Below are 17,888 nucleotides of genomic sequence, written 5' to 3'. Positions count from 1 at the left end.
ATTGTATCAATTTATAATCCCCTCTCCATAGAAGTGGGGTGACACCAATAACAACTCCCAAATGTTACGGTGTGTTTGGTAGGAGAGAGGTTGAGAAGAGATTGAGGGAAGAGAGAGAGATAGGAGAGAGGTTGATGATGTACCTTTGTTTGGTAAGCATGTACCGTAGACAAGAGAGAGATAAAGAGAGAGATAGAGGGTGGGATTTTTTACCTTTTTGAGTTCTTCGCGTTTTGCGAAGAGAAAGTGACTATCTGCTTTTTTTTTTCTATTCTGTGCAGTTAATGGCGGTCGGCAATCTCTAACCAAATTTTATTTTCTTTGTATTTAAAAATGAATTTTTAATCAAAAGTTAACTTTTTCTCACTCTTCCACCTCATTATTACTCATCTCTCTCTTTTTTATCTCTACCATACCAAATAACTTACAAATCAACTATATTTCTCACCTATTTCTCTCTACTCAACTTCTCTCTTCTTTTCTCTACTCTCTCTTCTCTATCTCTCTCTTCCCTACCAAAGACAGCGTTAATGTCCTCTCTTCTTTAACCAAGCCTTCCTCGCAGAGACGGATGCAAGTAGATGGGGATGAGGGCAAATGCCCTCACTTGAATTTGTTAAAATACATTAGAAAAAAATTTGAGTAGTAAAAGTATATGGTTTTTTATGATTTCTTTGATAAAAATTGTCCTCACTAAATTTAAGTAGTAAAAGTATGTGATTTTTGATGACTCATTTGAAAAAAAATCGCCCTCACTTATGTGCCACATTGCTTAAAGTTGAAACTTTTGTACTTCGAGTATTTTTTTATTTGGTGTTTCTTGAATCTTGAGTAATGTCCATCAGATATTACACCATTCTTTCATTCTCATTTCTTTTGTCCAATGGTTATATCATGGCTCTTAAAATAACCCAAATCCTCAACCATTCTCCTTCTTTCATTCAACACTCGACATCATACAACAAACTGAACAAAGTAGAGAAAGAAGGAACCCTAACATTTTCTTTTTTTCTTCCACTCATCCTGCAATTAAAGGTATTGAGCTTCTACTTCCATTTATATTTGATGAATTACTGGATAACAGTTGAAAGAGCTTTCTCCGCTATTAATATGATCAAGAATCAGATAGGAAATTGTATGGGAGATGAATGGCTAAATGATTGCTTAGTTACTTATATAGAGAAAGATGTATTTGATAGTGTTGAGAATGAAAAATTTATGCAGAGTTTTCAAAATATGAAAACTTGTAGGGAACAATTATGATGTGCTTTAAAACTTCTAATAGTATATGTTAATTTTTTTTTGTTATGTATTTATATGTATATACCGTCTTCATAAGATCAAATTTCTAGATCCGTCGTCACTGCTTCCTCGGTTGCTCCTTATCCGCTTCACATGTGATGATTAACATGAATACAGGGTGTGTCTTCTTCACAGTTGATCCCATCCATTATTCTGAATAAATTCCTCATATAATGACTTTGGCCATTGCAGCAGCAACCCCACCTCCTCTAACCAATAACCATAACAACAGCCTTATCCACTTGTTGAATAACAACTCCACTGGCATCATCACCATGTCTCACCTTAAGCAAATACACGCCCAAACGCTACGCACCATTGACACCACCAACCATCCACAAGCTCTCTTCCTCTACAGCAGAATTCTCCACTATTACTCCTCTTTGGCTGATCTTAACTATGCTACTCGGCTATTTCACCACTTTGGGAAACCCAATTCCTTTATGTGGAACACTCTCATACGAGCCTACGCGCGTAGCGCCAACCACAAACACCAGGCCATTGAGCTTTACAAAGCTATGATGTTGATGATGGAAGAAGAAGTTGTACCTGATCACTACACATTCCCCTTTGTTCTGAAAGCGTGTGCTCACACTTTTTCTCTGTGTGAAGGAAAACAGGTTCATGCTCAGCTTCTGAAACTTGGGTATGAGTCAGATACTCGTATTTGCAACAGTTTGATTCATTTTTATGCCACGTGCGGGTGTTTGGACATGGCACTGAAAATATTTCAGAACATGTCTGAAAAGAGTGAGGTTTCGTGGAATGTCATGGTTGATTCTTATGTAAGGGCTGGAGAGTTTGACACTGCCCTGAAGGTGTTTGGTGAAATGCTCAAGTTACATGACCCTGATGGTTATACAATGCAGAGTGTTATCAGTGCTTGTGCTGGTTTGGGTGCTCTGTCTTTGGGTATGTGGGCTCACGCTTATGTTATGAAAAAGTGTGACAAGAATGTGGCTGCTGATGTTTTAGTCAACACTTGCTTGGTGGATATGTATTGCAAATGTGGATCATTGGAAATTGCTCAGCAGGTGTTCGAAAGAATGCCATATAGAGATGTAAACTCATGGAATTCAATAATCTTGGGATTTTCCATGCACGGGAAGGCTGAGGCAGCTTTGGATTATTTTTTCCGGATGGTGAAGATAGAGAAATTTGTGCCGAATTCTATCACTTTTGTTGGGGTCTTGAGTGCATGTAATCACAGGGGCATGGTTAATGAGGGGCTTATGTATTTTGACATGATGACTAAAGAGTACAATGTTGAGCCAAGATTAGAGCATTATGGGTGTCTTGTTGATCTTTTTGCTCGAGCTGGGCGCATCCAAGAGGCTCTGAACTTGGTTTCAGAAATGCCCATCAAACCAGATGCTGTAATCTGGAGGAGTCTTTTGGATGCTTGTTGCAAGCAAGATGCAAGTGTTGAGCTAGGTGAAGAAATGGCAAAACAAGTTTTTGAGATAGAGGGGAGTGTTTGTAGCGGTGCTTACGTGCTTTTGTCAAAACTCTATGCATCAGCTAGCAGGTGGAATGAAGTTGGTTTACTTAGGAAGCTAATGAGTGATAAGGGTGTGACTAAAAAACCTGGCTGTAGTTTAATAGAGATAGATGGAGTTGCTCATGAATTTTTTGCTGGGGACACAACTCATCCAAAAAGTGAAGATATATACAAGTTTTTGAATGAAATTGATGAGAAGCTAGAATCAATGGGGTATTTACCTGACTACTCAGGGGCACATTTGGTTGATGAGACTATAGATGGAAAGAAGAGCACTCTGAGGTTGCACAGTGAGAGATTGGCCATAGCTTTTGGGCTCTTGAACTCAAGACCGGGCATGCCAATAAGAGTATTTAAGAATCTAAGAGTGTGTAGTGATTGCCATAAGGTTACTAAATTAATATCCTCAATTTACAATGTGGAGATAATTGTAAGAGATCGTGCTCGATTCCATCACTTTAAAGATGGAACCTGTTCTTGTATGGATTATTGGTGATAGATGCTCATGCAATGGGTCATGAAATGTATAGTGGAAAATCTCTGGAGAACTTCATCGAAATGATATTCTGGGTGCAGTTGACCAATGGAAATCCATGTTTATGTATTACTATCTATTCTCTTTGCAAATCCTTGGATAAAAAGGAAGACATACTGCTTACTGTAGCAGACTAATGTTTCTACACCATGAGTCCTTGGATCTATAACTCATTTCCAATTACAATATTTCTGTAAATAGATTGTTAAAGATAATGAACAATTTTTCTTGCAGTTGCAAAAAAATTGTATCAATTTATTATCATCATTTTAGGAAATCATCCTTTCCTTGCAGACTACCAAGTGACAGATGCATTACTCAAACTCCTTCCTACAACTAGATTTCTAGAATTTAAAAGCAAGCTCATTGTGTGTGATATCTTTCTTTCTGTCTCTCCTCTCTTTATCACTCTGTTATGAGACATTGTGTTCAATAATTTTTTATGAACAAAAATAATTTGAACCGTAATGATCAAATGTGAATTTAATTTTGATGTAATGACAATGTAATTTTCTTACATAATCAACTAATAAGATTTTAAAAGTGTCAAATCATTCAAATAAACTAAATAAAAATGTATTTTTCTCATATTTTTTAAAATTTCATTGGCTAATTTTTACTATTATCATAGATATTGACCATAATAAGGGAAGAGAAGTTATGAATAATAGTTGACAATAAATCAAAATATTGATTTTTTTTTTGTCAACAGTGCAAATTAACATTTAAAAAATGTCCAACGGCAGGGTACATAAACAGTAATATGGTTAAACTTCCAGCATGACTGAAAGAATATCTAGAACAGAAGGTGAATATACTTTGAAAGAGACCATTTTAACAAATATATTTGGAGAAAGACCCATTTTATTAAATTAGTCAAACCTTCAACCTTCAAGTCTTTCTACGACACGTCATACTTAAGGGAAATCTGAAGATGTTCCATCAAGCACCCCAAATCTTTGTCGGAACTGCCACCCTCTCCAATGGCGTCAACGGCCTTGGCCTGCAGTTCCAACATCTTCTTCCTCGTTTCCTCACCGGTTCCGCCAACCGACTCAGCTAGAACTCGACTCAGCAGGTCCGAGTCAGGAACGGTTTTTTCACCTTCGCACACCTTCTCAGCCACCTTCAACTCCTCCACAAGCAACGTTGCATCCACAAACTGGTCCGCAGACATCGGCCACGCAAGCACCGGCACCCCAGCAACCACCGATTCCACCACCGAGTTCCACCCGCAGTGAGTCAAAAACGCGCCCACCGCCTTATGCCTCAGTATCATCACCTGCGGGGCCCACCCCCTAATCACCAGGCCGCGACTTTCATCTAACCCCGCCGACCAATCATCGCAACCGTCGTCGTCGCCGTCGTCTCCGTTGTTCACGTTCACGCGCTCCTTTATCGACCAGACAAAGTGAACCCCACTCTTCACCAGCCCCGATGCAATCGCCGCCGTCTGTTCATCCGTGAGAAACGTTTGGCTCCCGAAACAGACATACACCACTTCCCGTTCCCGTCGTTGGTCAAGCCACGAAACGACGTCGTCGACGGAGAGAGAGCTGGACCCACCTCTCCCGGCGGCGAACGTGTCGTTCACCGGGAGCAACGGTCCCACCGCCCACACACGATCATGCCCGAGCTCTTTCTTGAGGTAATCGAGATAAGGCTTCTCGAACTCCGAGAACGAGTTTACGACGAGTCCCCAACTCTTCATGTTACCGAGGTACCAATCCTTGACTAGCTTGGAGTCATGATCGCCGTCGACGTAACTTCGGAACAACGGCGAGACTTGCCACCAGGGATACTTAGGGGAATTCGGGAGGCCTTGATACGAAACGACCTCGTTTTCGTCTGTGGGGTTTACGCGTTTGGGGAGGTGGTTCCAGAGGTAGTAGAAGGTGGAGTAGGCGAAGGCGCCGGAAGGGGAGAAGACGATTCTGTGAATGTTTAGTTGTTCGGCGAGGTTTTGGGTCCAACCGCAGAACATGTCGGAGATGATGAATTGGGGAGGGGAAGGGTGGGAATTGAACCAGTGGAGGAGGGGTTGGTGGAGATTTGAGAAGGAGAGGAGGATGGTGCGTAAGGAGTTTGGCATGTCTTTGGCGTTTTCGATGCCGGGAGGGAGGGAGGGGTGGGAGGGGAAGGGGAGGAGCAAGGAGTGGATGGTGGAAGGGTGAGCTGAGAGGAGTGGGGTGAGGAAGGTTTGGTTCTTTGGGGTGGTGAGCACCGTGATGGTGAGGTTGCTGTCGGCGGCGGCGGCGAGCTTGTGGGTGAGGTCGAGGAGGGGTATCATGTGGCCTTGTGCTGGGAACGGAATCACCAGCACGTGTGGCCGAACCACCGTCATCGTGGGTGGTGTGGTGGCACTGAAAGGTTTGTTTGGGAATGGTCCAACGGAGGAGCCAAGATGGTTTTGAAAACCAATTAGAATAGGAAGGTTGGTGGGATACTTGGATGTGAATGAAGTAGGTGCGGTGGCGCACTGTTTTATTATATCTTTTTAACAACCCAGAATCGGTAATAATAATATACTTAATTTTATTCCTAACTATTTTTTAAATAATTTAATTTATTTTTTACCTTAATTCATTTGTTCTTCATTTGTCCAGTGGCTTAGAAGGTGTGGATGAATTTATAGAGATGGCTGAAGGTAGTTGTGGTAATGCCAAAAAGTGCTGAAGAACATTTACTGCAGCATGATTCAATTTTACAGGGAGGAAGGAAAATGATAAGGGTGCTGTCCATGATCTGGATTGCAACAGTGGGTGCCTTGTGGGTTGTAAGAAATGAAATGATCTTCAGGGGAAAGGAGGTGGATGTGGTTCGAATAACTGATGAGGTTCAATACAAAGTCTGGTTGTGGCTAAAGAGTAAAGGAGAGGAGGTTTAATGCTTCAATCTTTGAATGGATTAGGAATCCAAGGATCTGTGTTAATTCTCTTTAAAGTTGCTGCTGCTGGGCTTGGGTACGAGAATTGATGGATTGATTTAGCTCTAGCTAATAATGGATTGGACTATTGGAGGGTGGCTTTAAATATTTACTCTTGGGTGAGTGCTTCAGGCTTTTTTAGGGAATGTATTGTCTTGTTGATGATTACTGGAAGTGAATGGCTCCTGTCACAAGTGTGCAGCATTAGCCATTCTGCTGCATAATATATTCTATCCTTGCTCTTCCTATGTCTGTTGCAATTTGTGTAATATTTGTTCCCACGCATCCAGAAACTTTAAGGTGTGGGGGCAATAATATATATATTTCAAAATACATATTAATAATATAAAATATAAAATAATACCATGTAAATTAGAAAAATTTCACCAAATACAATATATGGTTTCAAAAATATATTACGGTTAATGGTCAAATTAGTTCTTGAGTTTGTAAGCGATTTTGATTTTAGTCCCTCTAAGGAAAAATTACGTTTAGCAACGGTCAAAAACCGTCAGTAATTGTAAAATGACCGCCACTAAACATCACTTTTTCTCAAAGGGACTAAAATCAAATTCGTTTACAAACTCAGAGACTAATTATTATTATTATTATTATTATTATTATTATTATTATTATTATTATTGATATTCACTCAAATGGACAATGTGCCCTAAAAATGGTTAATTTTACTAATTAATAGTTCTTTTTAAAACATAAGTATTCATGTAATATATGACTTCAAAATATATAATTTCTTTCAACATTTAACAACTTATTTGGACCATATGCAGTATATAATGAGATCAAGAAATATATTGAATTACTGTCAAAGAATAAAGAGAAGAAATAAAATATGGTTTTTGTTATGAATATTTGGATGCCCATCAGAGCTAAGAGTCAATGGGTCAGACCCACATGTATTCTTGTTCAACACTCTAAACCTAATATTATAAATACAATGGAGTCTGCACCTAGCAGTGCATCCTTATCACACTATTTCAGTATTTCTCTATCTCTTGTTCCTCTATTCTCTCACCTTATTCACTTGCTTACTCTTTATTCATAACACATTATCAGCACGATTCAAACTCATATATTTTACCAATTATTAATTGGTCATGAGAACAATATATATGAATTCATTATATTGAAGAATCTCCAGGCTCTTCGATTGGTACTCATATAAATTCATATACTTACGCATCATAAGACTCGGGATGATCTAACCGGTCGTGCCAATCACATTCAATTTGTTCCATATATAGGACTTTCTCATTCAAAATAGTACTTCAATGTTTGAAGTAAAATTTTCTGGCATTTTAAATCCTTCAAGGATTTTGATATTTTTCAACCCTTAGTTTATCGTTACATCAATTAGATGTAAATAAAGTCCTTCAAGACTTTCCAATTAATAAGGAATATGTGTACATGAAAGTTGTGTCACAAGATGAGTATTACATCTCATAATTTCCTTTAACTCATATCCATCGCAAGGAAAACGCAATAGGTTTGTCATCTTTACATGTCTGGATTACTACTGATCCAAGCAACATCTAACAATAGTGTTTATACTGCTCCTTATTTTCTATACTTTGATACCAACTTAGGGGGGATAAGGGGAGTAGAAAGCATGAGATCATGCGCCAATGTGAGACTATAACTCACACTTCAATTCTCAACATTCTCCCCCTAAGTGTGAGTCACAAACATATTATTATGCTCTCCCTTAGCAAGCTATTAGCAATTGCACTGCAATTCACTTCATCATCGTGCCAATAGGACACGTCGCATGACCACCACATTGTGTCAAGAAGACTTCCGATATAAGGAGTCATTATCGTGGTTAATACCATTTATAGGATTGCAACCACATCTTGGGTTGTTTCTTGAAAAAATATAAGATTATTGATCTATGGATCTTTTCAAGATTGTCAATGATCCCTTTTAAAATATTGCTTTGAAATTTCTTAGGCTTCTTCTAGAGAGCCACCACAAAATTTCATTTCATGAAGCAAATGAAACAATTTCAAATATACCATTTGATGTCCTTCAGGGACAATTACTCCTGTCTTAAAAGGATCACAACTTTTGTCATGTTTGTTGAAATATTCACTTTAGATAATATCTCAATCATTCCTTAATATAGCTACTTCAGTAGCTTACATCAACTTGATCATTTATAATGGTAACGATATAGTTCTTCAGGAACTATAATGAAGATATTGACAAAAGACTATAGGGTCTTCTTCTTTTGTTTATTTCAAATAGCTAAGTTTGTTTAAATATTCCTTTATGATACAAGAAGGAAGTCCAAATACATGTAAATAAATTTATTTATCATAAATAAAAGAATTATTCCTAAATATATTTTCTTCATGATCTCATGAATATTTACACAAATTAAAAAAATCTTTTAAGATTTAATAAAAATTTATGTACTAATTAAAATAAGCACATCAACATACAAATGTTTCTACGTGTATTTAAAATCAGTAATTAGTAATTACCTTTTAATTCTAATTTTACTAAGAGCCATAAAATTAATTGATATTAGATTACCTATTCCCCAAATTATCTAGCTATAAAAACAAGCGTTGCCATGTTTTGAACCTTTACTAAAAAAAATCAATTATTATAATGAAAAAGAACTGAAAAAAAGCTAATATATTGAAATAACACGGCCCAATATTTTGTTTAACAAACCAAAACAACTAGTTTTATACCCGTGCAAATGCACGGGGAAGTATGTTATATGTGAATATTTATTTATTATGCTTAAAAATGATCATTCAATAAACTAATGACAATGATAGTACAATTTTAACATGAAATTATTGGTAGGATGACCTCATTGGAACTTGATGGATCAAAACTTCCCAAGTCCATGATTCAAATTCTACTGGTAACAAATCTTTCAAAAAAAACACATGAAATTAAATTTTAAAAGTTGTGAATTTTTTTTTAAAAAATCTATTACTTTTATATGAAAGTATTTTCATGTAAAATATTTTTTTATGTGAGAAATTTTAACATATAATTTAAACATAAATAAATGTATACTACAAAATTATTAATGTTTTCTAATTTATGAACCTTCATTATCGAATTATCATACTTTTATATGTAATAACTTCTTAAATTCTTCAGTTCAAAAAGAAAACTTCTTAAATTCTTTAATTTTTTTCAAAAAAGCACTTATGTCATATTAATTTTATTTCTAAATTAACATAAATGATTTCGTCTAAAATATTTTGACTTATTGTGTTTTATTTAAATGGTTTACAGTATAATTGAAAAAAATTGTAACTATATTAATGTTTTTTGAACCACGTTAGAGACTATTTTACTATTAACTTTCATTCATGTATTTACTTATACAATTATAAATAAAAAAAATCAATGTCATGTTAATAATAACATGAAAGTATGTTCATGTAAAATATCTATCCTATCAGATAGTGAATCCAATTGCAGGATAAGGAAAAGCAGAGGAAGAATGGACATAAGCAATTGACAAAGAATAGTATAGTAAGGGAAGAAAATATCTCTCCCCGTAATAATTTTTTCTTTGTAATTTGCACAAATATGAAAATAGGCTATATTATTTTATAGTACACTTTTAACATAAAATTATGTAGTGTAATGATCCCCCGTGAGAGCTTTAACCTTGTAATTTAAACATAAATAAATATATACTATATTAATATTATATATATATATATAAAGATAAATAGTTATTTACAAATTCCAATTGCAAAAAGTCAATATATCGTATAGAAAATAACCCCAAAAAAGGTGCAAATTTTCATAATTTAATTTCCTTCTAAGCAAATTTTCATCAGTTAATATCCTTTTGTGGGACCATGAAGCATCGCCTAACAAATCCAACCTCATTGAGTGTCTCATCAAGCTGCGAATACATAAAAATATAGAACATAGGCACCAATTTGCTCATAGTTGGAAGTGTCCACTCTCACCATTCTCCTTGCATTTGTTTTTCTTTCTCTTCTCTGCTGAAAGTGAAGGAAGAGCTTCTCATCTCAATCAAACTCAATATATGATGCAGTAGAAGAATATGAAAAAGAAACAAAAGTCGAAGCAGCAGTTCAAAGAAAATAAAATGTAGTATATGACTTTTCAAAGAAATGTCTAATGAGTAATGACAGCTTGAAGAAAATAAAATGAGGAATACTCAAGTGTATAAACTTCTCTTCTTAAATTCTAATTGACCTTTTTTTTGTTTCTCTTATAAGTACTCTGAGGTTACTTTCTACAATGCTAGAACTTGAATTATCATAGAACACATAAATGAAACCCTTAACAAAGAATACTTCACGACACCATAGATTAGGTGCCTTTGTGTACCAAATATATTTGAATTTTAAAATTGAAGCAATCACTTCTTTGGTTTGAGGAAAAAAATATGTTTTGTGTGTTTTCTCCCTTTTTAATTTAAAACTAAACTTACACTTAAATTAATAATTCTAATTGAACTTGAGACTAATTAATCTACTACATGTTTAACATTCATTGAACGAAAAGCAATGTGAAAAAGCACCATAATTGCACCTTTTACCCTTAAACAATACTTATCATATTATAACCACACCAAACAATGTTGCTAACCTTTAAACAGTATAGAGGGAAAGGATCATTAGACAATATCGATGTAAGAGAAAATGGTAAGATCCAGAAGCTTGAGGTGATAGAGCTCAGAATCAAGAGAATTAACATTTACATGAATCAAATATTCCTATCCAATAGCAATATAATTATTCAATTTCAAATAATTTGACAGGTTAACAATGAATGAACAATATTGAGCTTTGAATTCAAGCCTGTATTTATTCAAAGTAATAAAAAATGAAGACCATAGCTCATCGAAAAAGATAAGGGAAGTGATTGAAACTTGAAAGCTCATGTCATGGATGTTTAAACTTTAAACTAATATTAGAAATCAAAGGACATGGTATGTCAAGCAAAACATTGGAGAGATGTCTTCAATCAGAAGCTATCAGTTTAAAAAGGTCAGAAAAAATCTTACCTCCAGCATGGCACCCTACAGGTACCAAACTGCTGCTAGTTTAAGTTCTATCCACCCTACAGTACAGTATAGTCCAATAAGTATAGTTGTTTAGTTGAATTGGAATATCCAGAGTAATTATCTTAACCCTCAGTCAAGTAAATTTATAGCTTCTCAAACTATTAAACTATCAAGAGCGAAAACCTGAAAGTACCTTAGATTTGATCCCTCCCAAATTTCTTGAACATGTCCTTTATTTTATATCTTCTGCGATTACATTTTTTACAACCATTTCCAAACTCCTCCCGATCAAGACACTTCAGAGAAGCTGATACTGAAATAGAATAAAAAACATAGATAGTCACCATGAAAATCAACATATAGAAGGTGAAACTGACAATACAATTCAAGTATTCAGTTATTTAGTTAGGTGGCTGACACTAATATTCAAAGAAGCATTTCCTTTCCATGTCCGTAATTGTTTATGACTAATAGATTTACAACTGCACTGATATTTAACTTTTATTTTCTATCCTGGGTATTCAGTTAACATATTTTTAGTAATTATATTTTATTCCTAGTATCTTATTTTAGTCCCTTTCTTCTAGATACATGAGAATCTTTAGTTTTAAAAATAAAACCCCTTCATAGTTATGTGTATCATGTATGTGTAGAGACAGATACCTGTTTATCAAAGTTCATGTCATCTTCATCACCACAATCTTCAGATTCTTGAAGCAACTGAGCATTTCTTTTTTATCCGTTTTCCTTTTCACTTCCAGAATTTTTTTTATACCTTAAAGCAACATAGGAAAAAATTAACAAAGCGCCCAAATATAATGAAAACATCTAAATCAGTATGAAATTTCAAAAGAAATAAAGAGCCTATAAAACTGGAACACACATTATACAGGAAAACTGGCAGTGGCCACAACAAACAGAGAAAGCAACATTTCTGCATTAGAGATAATGAAACAACAAACATACCATAAGCCAGATCAGCAAGCCACCGCCTTGCTAGATTCCTCTTCCACAAAATCTCTTTCTTTTCGATCATATGAACAATAGTCTCATCGTGTCCCTAACGTCAATGAATCCAATTCCCTGAAACAAAACATCACTAACAATAAAAGCAATGCCATTTTCCAACAAACTAACAACAACAAAACACAATCCCATTAGATTACAAACATGGCTATATGTCTATTATTAGCTCTTCAACGAAAGGAACTCTAAAATCTGACTTGGGGTCAGGTTGGCATTCAATACTGTAGCTGATATGTCTGTCTCTTTATAGTCAGTGTTTTACTGTTGCCACCATCACCACAAGAGATATGTAGGATTATATGTTAGAAAACACTATTGAGAAAGCCTCTATTTGGTTCACCAGTAAAGTAAATCCATTATAATTCTAGTGATGAATAATTTGGTTGATCCTATTTTGAAGCTTTAACATATTTGATTTTGATTTTATGCTTAGTAATTATTCAATCTTGTATTCAAATTTGAGCTTGAATTGTGTAGAACTGTTATACTAAGTTTGAATTTGAATTCAATAACGACATGTAACAACTGTGTGCCTATCTTAGATAACAACCATTTAAATATGCATTCCTTCCTATTAATTAGGATTTAGTTGTTTAGTGTTGTGTATATGTATAAGTGATGTAATGTAACACTCTGATTCAATCAAATTCAACACCATTACTCTTATAAATTGCAGGTCACAAATATCTTGGCTGATCACACTCCAATGCATAAGTGAGAAATTTAAGGAATAAATTAATTACATAAATTGAAGAGAAATTGAAGGGATAAATTAGTAAGACAAATTTAAGGGAGAAATTACCTAATTTAAAGAGAAATTTAAGGGATTATGGAGAAATTTGAGTTACATGAAGGAGTGAGTAAAAATATAGAAGGGAACGTATATTGGCCATTGTTAATCAAAAATCAAAATCATCAAAGCAAGAATTTTTATAAAAAAAAAGGAATGAATAGATTTAGCATGATCGTAATAAAAAATCAACTCATGTATGAAGCTTCAGCATGTATATTGGCCATTGATAATCAAAAATCCCTAAATGCTACCTGAGTGTCTTCATCCAGCAGTGCATTGGTGTGAAGACTAAAATTGAAGCAAGCATCTGAAGATGTGGACATCAGTGAACAAAACGACGATTGGAAAAACACGACGCTACGCTGTCAGAAAAATCGTAACTAAACAAAAGGGGTTTTAGAGTGCTCATAGAGAGAAAAAAAGCATCGAAGCAGTAAGAGAAGAGAGAAGAAAGCAAACCACAGTGTGACTTACAAACAAATATGGAATGAACCATGGTGAAATGGGAGATTACTGCAGAAAAAAAAAAACGCAGATTCGCGTGCTTGGAGATGTGTTCTATCTGGATCTGCTTTTTCTATCAGATTGGGGTTGAAGGAGAAAAGAAATTGTGGAGTTTGGGAGAAAGAGAGAGAAAAGCCTGATATATCGTTTGAAGGAGAGACGGGAATCACGGGATAGTTTGAGCAAAGAGAGAAAAAAATTAGAAAATGCTATGAAAATGCCACGTGGATTATGATGAAGAATGGGTAGTGAAATGCCACCTGGAATAGTGAGACCCTGAACTATTCCTGTTTCTATATATTATGGATATCCAATCATGATCATCTCTATATATCTACAATTTGAATTTAAACTGATTAGCAATAACAAAAAGAAACATGATGATCATATAAGTATAACATTTTATCTGGTTATTGTGAAGATAGACAAAAAAAAAATTGACATTGACACTAAACAAGAAAAAAAAAGTGATCTATTTAATTTAAAATATAAGTTATCACAATTTAACTTAATCAATTATCATAAAAAGATTTATGTAACAAACTATATAAAAAGTACTCAATTCAATAAAGAGATCAATTCAATTTAAATAATTTAAATATATTCTATTTTATGAATTTCATTCACGTCAAGAAATGAATGAAGAATGATCAATATTTCATAATATCTCGTTCTTCTAAAAATTTTCTTTGTTTATTCATGCTATGGTACTTCTGAACTCATAGCTCAAAGAGAATATATCTCAATACAATTCTTATGGACTTGTAGGATATGAATCTTCATGATAATAAAGAGTAAGCAAGTGAATAAGGTAGAAGAATAGAGGAACAAGAGGTAGAGAAATACTGAAATAGTGTGATGGGGATGCACTGCTAGGTGCAGACTCCCTTGCATTTATAATATTAGGTTTAGAGTGTTGAACAAGTATACATGTGGGTCTGGCCCATTGACTCTTAGCTCTGATGGGCATCCAAATATTCATAACAGTTTCCTCATGGATTGGAGTTTAATCAATTTTTCTATCACGAGCTCAAGTTGTTTCTAGTTTCTACCATTGGGCTAATGTTATTTGCTTCTTTACTACCCTAATTAACATCTTGTGGGCCTCTTTGAAAAAAGAATCACAACGTAACGAAACATTTTTTTCACAATGTAACAATGCAATTGGGCTAATGTTATTTGCTTCTTTACTACCCTAATAGTACACTTTTTTCAAACCAAATTCACTATGAAATATATCAGTGTGGCTGAAGATGATTATTGTAACATGGGGGCACGTGGGGACAATGGAATACAATGGTGTACTCCCATTCAGTGATATCTTCTATCCTTAATTTCTAAATCCTGGTTACTGTTCACGGACCCTTTTTTTTTGGGACAACTTCTTTTTTCCATTGTTCTCACACTAGTATCTAAACCCGTGCTTTGCACGGTGAGTATGTTACCAAATTTTTTTTCAAACAACATGTTTCCTATATATATAATATCACAACTCATTATTGTGAAATTATGGACAACAAACCGGATGATAAAGGAAATTGTCCAACACATGCCATCGCAACTTAATTAAAATAGCAACACTTGTCCAATACATGATAGAAAGCAAGAAATACAATCCAGGTCGTGAAAGAAAAACATGCATGCCATTCTATCACGGCTTAAGGTGGATTAAAACATTAATAACAACAAATTTTTCACTGGTAAAGAAAAAGTCAACACATCCCCTGCCTTCAATCCATGTGACGTGCAAAAGGCCCTCCAACCCCTACCAATCTCGAGAGCCTGAAAGATTACTTAATGTCTTGTCATGAATCAAGTCCAATGATACTTCATTTAAATATAAATCTCTCTTAATGGTTTGACTTCTAGTTTTCCCTATCTCCCTCTACCACCAAATATTGGATATCCATTTAGTCTACCATCTTTATTGGTGCTTCTATAAACCATATAGATCTTCTCAACACATGTCCAGACCATCTTCTCTCTAAGAAACATCATATGAAGAGGACATACTCCTAAAGCAGCAACATTGGTTGAGTATATTAGCTTTTCGGGCCAAAATGATCAGACTAACCTTGACATTACTATTTATTTCTTCATGAACATCTGTAGAGACCTCATCTTCATTATTAGAATCATGCCTACCACTGTAGTCTTCGTCACATTCAGGTCCAATGTGCTCTCTAACATTTCAAGAAGAATTGTCTTTACAATATACTAAGTCTCCTAAAACTACTTGTTCAGTTCCTGCACGTGGTAGAATCAAATTCAACTGAATAAATGAATATTTTGGCTTCAACTACCATAATAATAATTCAAGGTAAGGAGAGTGTATTGAATGAAGTAAGGATGTAAGGAGATGTAAGTTCATTAGAAGTTAATTGCCACACAAAGCAAGCAGATCTTGAAAACTATTGAAGATCACATTACCATATTTTTGCACCCTTGTACTTGCTGCATGGTTCCACAAATAGCTTTGGTAACTATGTACATACCTAAAAATACAGAAGCAATGGAATTATAAGATGAAGAAGATCAATATTATCCTTCAAATATTCCATCTCAAATAACATCTCTATTTGTTTTTATAGCACACTTGCCTTTGCACATCACAATAAAAGATCACCAGATAGACAACCTATATAGCCCACTATGAAACTCCATAGGAATTTCTTTCGTATTTTCCTAGCTTTCAAATTTTATTTATTCATTTGTGTGTTGACTTCACTGTTTTGTATTAACACACTAAAACATTTTATCATAAAGAAAAATAACCTAATGTAAGCAAGCTCAATGAATTTACTGTGAACTCAGATGTCTACCAAGATTTCAAATTTCAAATAAAATTATGTCAAATTCAAATTCAGTATGGTGGGGCATGGGTAGGGCCGCCTCCTCAGCCACAACATTCAATTATATCTTTAGTTTGAAATGGAAAGAAAAAAAAAAGATCAATATAAAAGAGAAGTTAAATATGCGAAAGAAAACATTTGTGATTCCTTAAGTAAGAAACAACTGAAATATAAGCACATAATTCAGTACCCAAATAAAAGATATTCATTACACAACAACAGATGATGCTAGAAACTGATGAGAGAAATGAACTTTGGCATCACAATTTACAAATATAATTACTCCAACTAAGAAAAATTACTACCAGTCACAATATAAACCCACTTTACCCAAATATTTACTACACAACATATTAACCTCTTCAGATAATTATAACTCACATCATTCTCAAACTTCGTGGAATAGCTTTCAGAGCCTGCAAGCAGTTTCCAGGACACTTTTTTAAACTTTGCAGCTGCAGAGGATGTCAATAAAAAACTTGGTTATGCATCATACATGGATGAATGGTAAACAATATATTAACGTCACTCTCACATCAACTGAAAGGAAACACAATGCAGAAATAATTTTCATTTGAAACTCACCACAGCCCTTTCAGCAACTAAGTAGCCAAGCAAGCAACAGAGTCTTTCTGCAGCCTCCATTTCTCGATACTTTCTTCGCTATTAGACGCTGCATTGATGCTAAGCCTAACAAATTTGCTTTTGTAGTTTATCGTCTTCCGGCTTCAAGCTCTTTTCTCTCTGTTGTTCTGATCTCTGTAGTTGGAGATAGAATAGAATGATTGGAATTATATCTGTCTGTCTACAAACCACTTATTATTGTCAATTTGTCATGCATGATGTGTAGTTCAAGAGCTTTGCTTGATATGAATCTCATTGTATGCTTCCTCTTCCCACGTCTTCTTGAAGGAAACTATAAATTTTTTTTCTTCTTCATTATCCTGATTGAGGTAAAAAGTCCACACAATACCAAACTGAAGAAGCACGAGGCAGTTTTTTAGGAAATTTTGCGGGTATTTGCCTAGATTTGATGAGTTAGATGAGGTTCAAAAGAATCTGTCTGACCTCAAATAAATCTTCCAAGGTCCTCTTAGATCATTAAATGCTCAAGTCCTAAACTACTTGTAATGCATTGTCAACTTGAAATCTTTCCAATATCTATGCAAAATTCTCAACCTGTTTTATCTTGATACATACATATATACTTTTTGATTCCTGCGTTTTATGCGGAGCAAGATCTTTTAATAGATCTTTTTCATCTGACACCAAATGGATTTGCTCATGATCCTAACTAAAATGTCTTAAATCTCAAGATATACGTCATGAGTGACTCTTTTTGGAACAAAATCTTATCTAATCCTACCAAAAAAAAAATCATCTTCAAGATAAGTGATGAGCAAAT

The 17,888-nt window shown here is 34.7% G+C and overlaps 2 protein-coding genes across 2 annotated transcripts; one reads left to right on the top strand and one right to left on the bottom strand.

Annotated features, from left to right (window-relative positions):
• The first annotated feature begins 1,362 nt into the window (after positions 1–1,362).
• LOC130732234 (pentatricopeptide repeat-containing protein At1g59720, chloroplastic/mitochondrial) lies at positions 1,363–3,653 on the top strand. Its single transcript, XM_057584355.1, has one exon. It carries the CDS (start codon positions 1,476–1,478, stop codon positions 3,297–3,299), a length of 1,824 nt encoding a protein of 607 aa, XP_057440338.1. The 5' UTR covers positions 1,363–1,475; the 3' UTR covers positions 3,300–3,653.
• A 340-nt stretch (positions 3,654–3,993) lies between these two features.
• Positions 3,994–5,837, bottom strand: LOC130732134 (flavonol 3-O-glucosyltransferase UGT89B1). Its single transcript, XM_057584273.1, has one exon. It carries the CDS (start codon positions 5,680–5,682, stop codon positions 4,240–4,242), a length of 1,443 nt encoding a protein of 480 aa, XP_057440256.1. The 5' UTR covers positions 5,683–5,837; the 3' UTR covers positions 3,994–4,239.
• Positions 5,838–17,888: the final 12,051 nt, after the last annotated feature.

The sequence above is a fragment of the Lotus japonicus genome, chromosome 1 (genome assembly GCF_012489685.1).
Source record: "Lotus japonicus ecotype B-129 chromosome 1, LjGifu_v1.2".
NCBI classification, from domain to species: Eukaryota; Viridiplantae; Streptophyta; class Magnoliopsida; order Fabales; family Fabaceae; genus Lotus; species Lotus japonicus.
This window is presented reverse-complemented; position numbering and strand designations above follow the sequence as displayed.

Excerpts from the sequence above, each read along its gene's own strand:
- LOC130732234 (XM_057584355.1), top strand. The coding sequence starts at position 1,476 with ATGACTTTGGCCATTGCAGCAGCAACCCCACCTCCTCTAACCAATAAC.
- LOC130732134 (XM_057584273.1), bottom strand. The coding sequence starts at position 5,682 with ATGACGGTGGTTCGGCCACACGTGCTGGTGATTCCGTTCCCAGCACAA.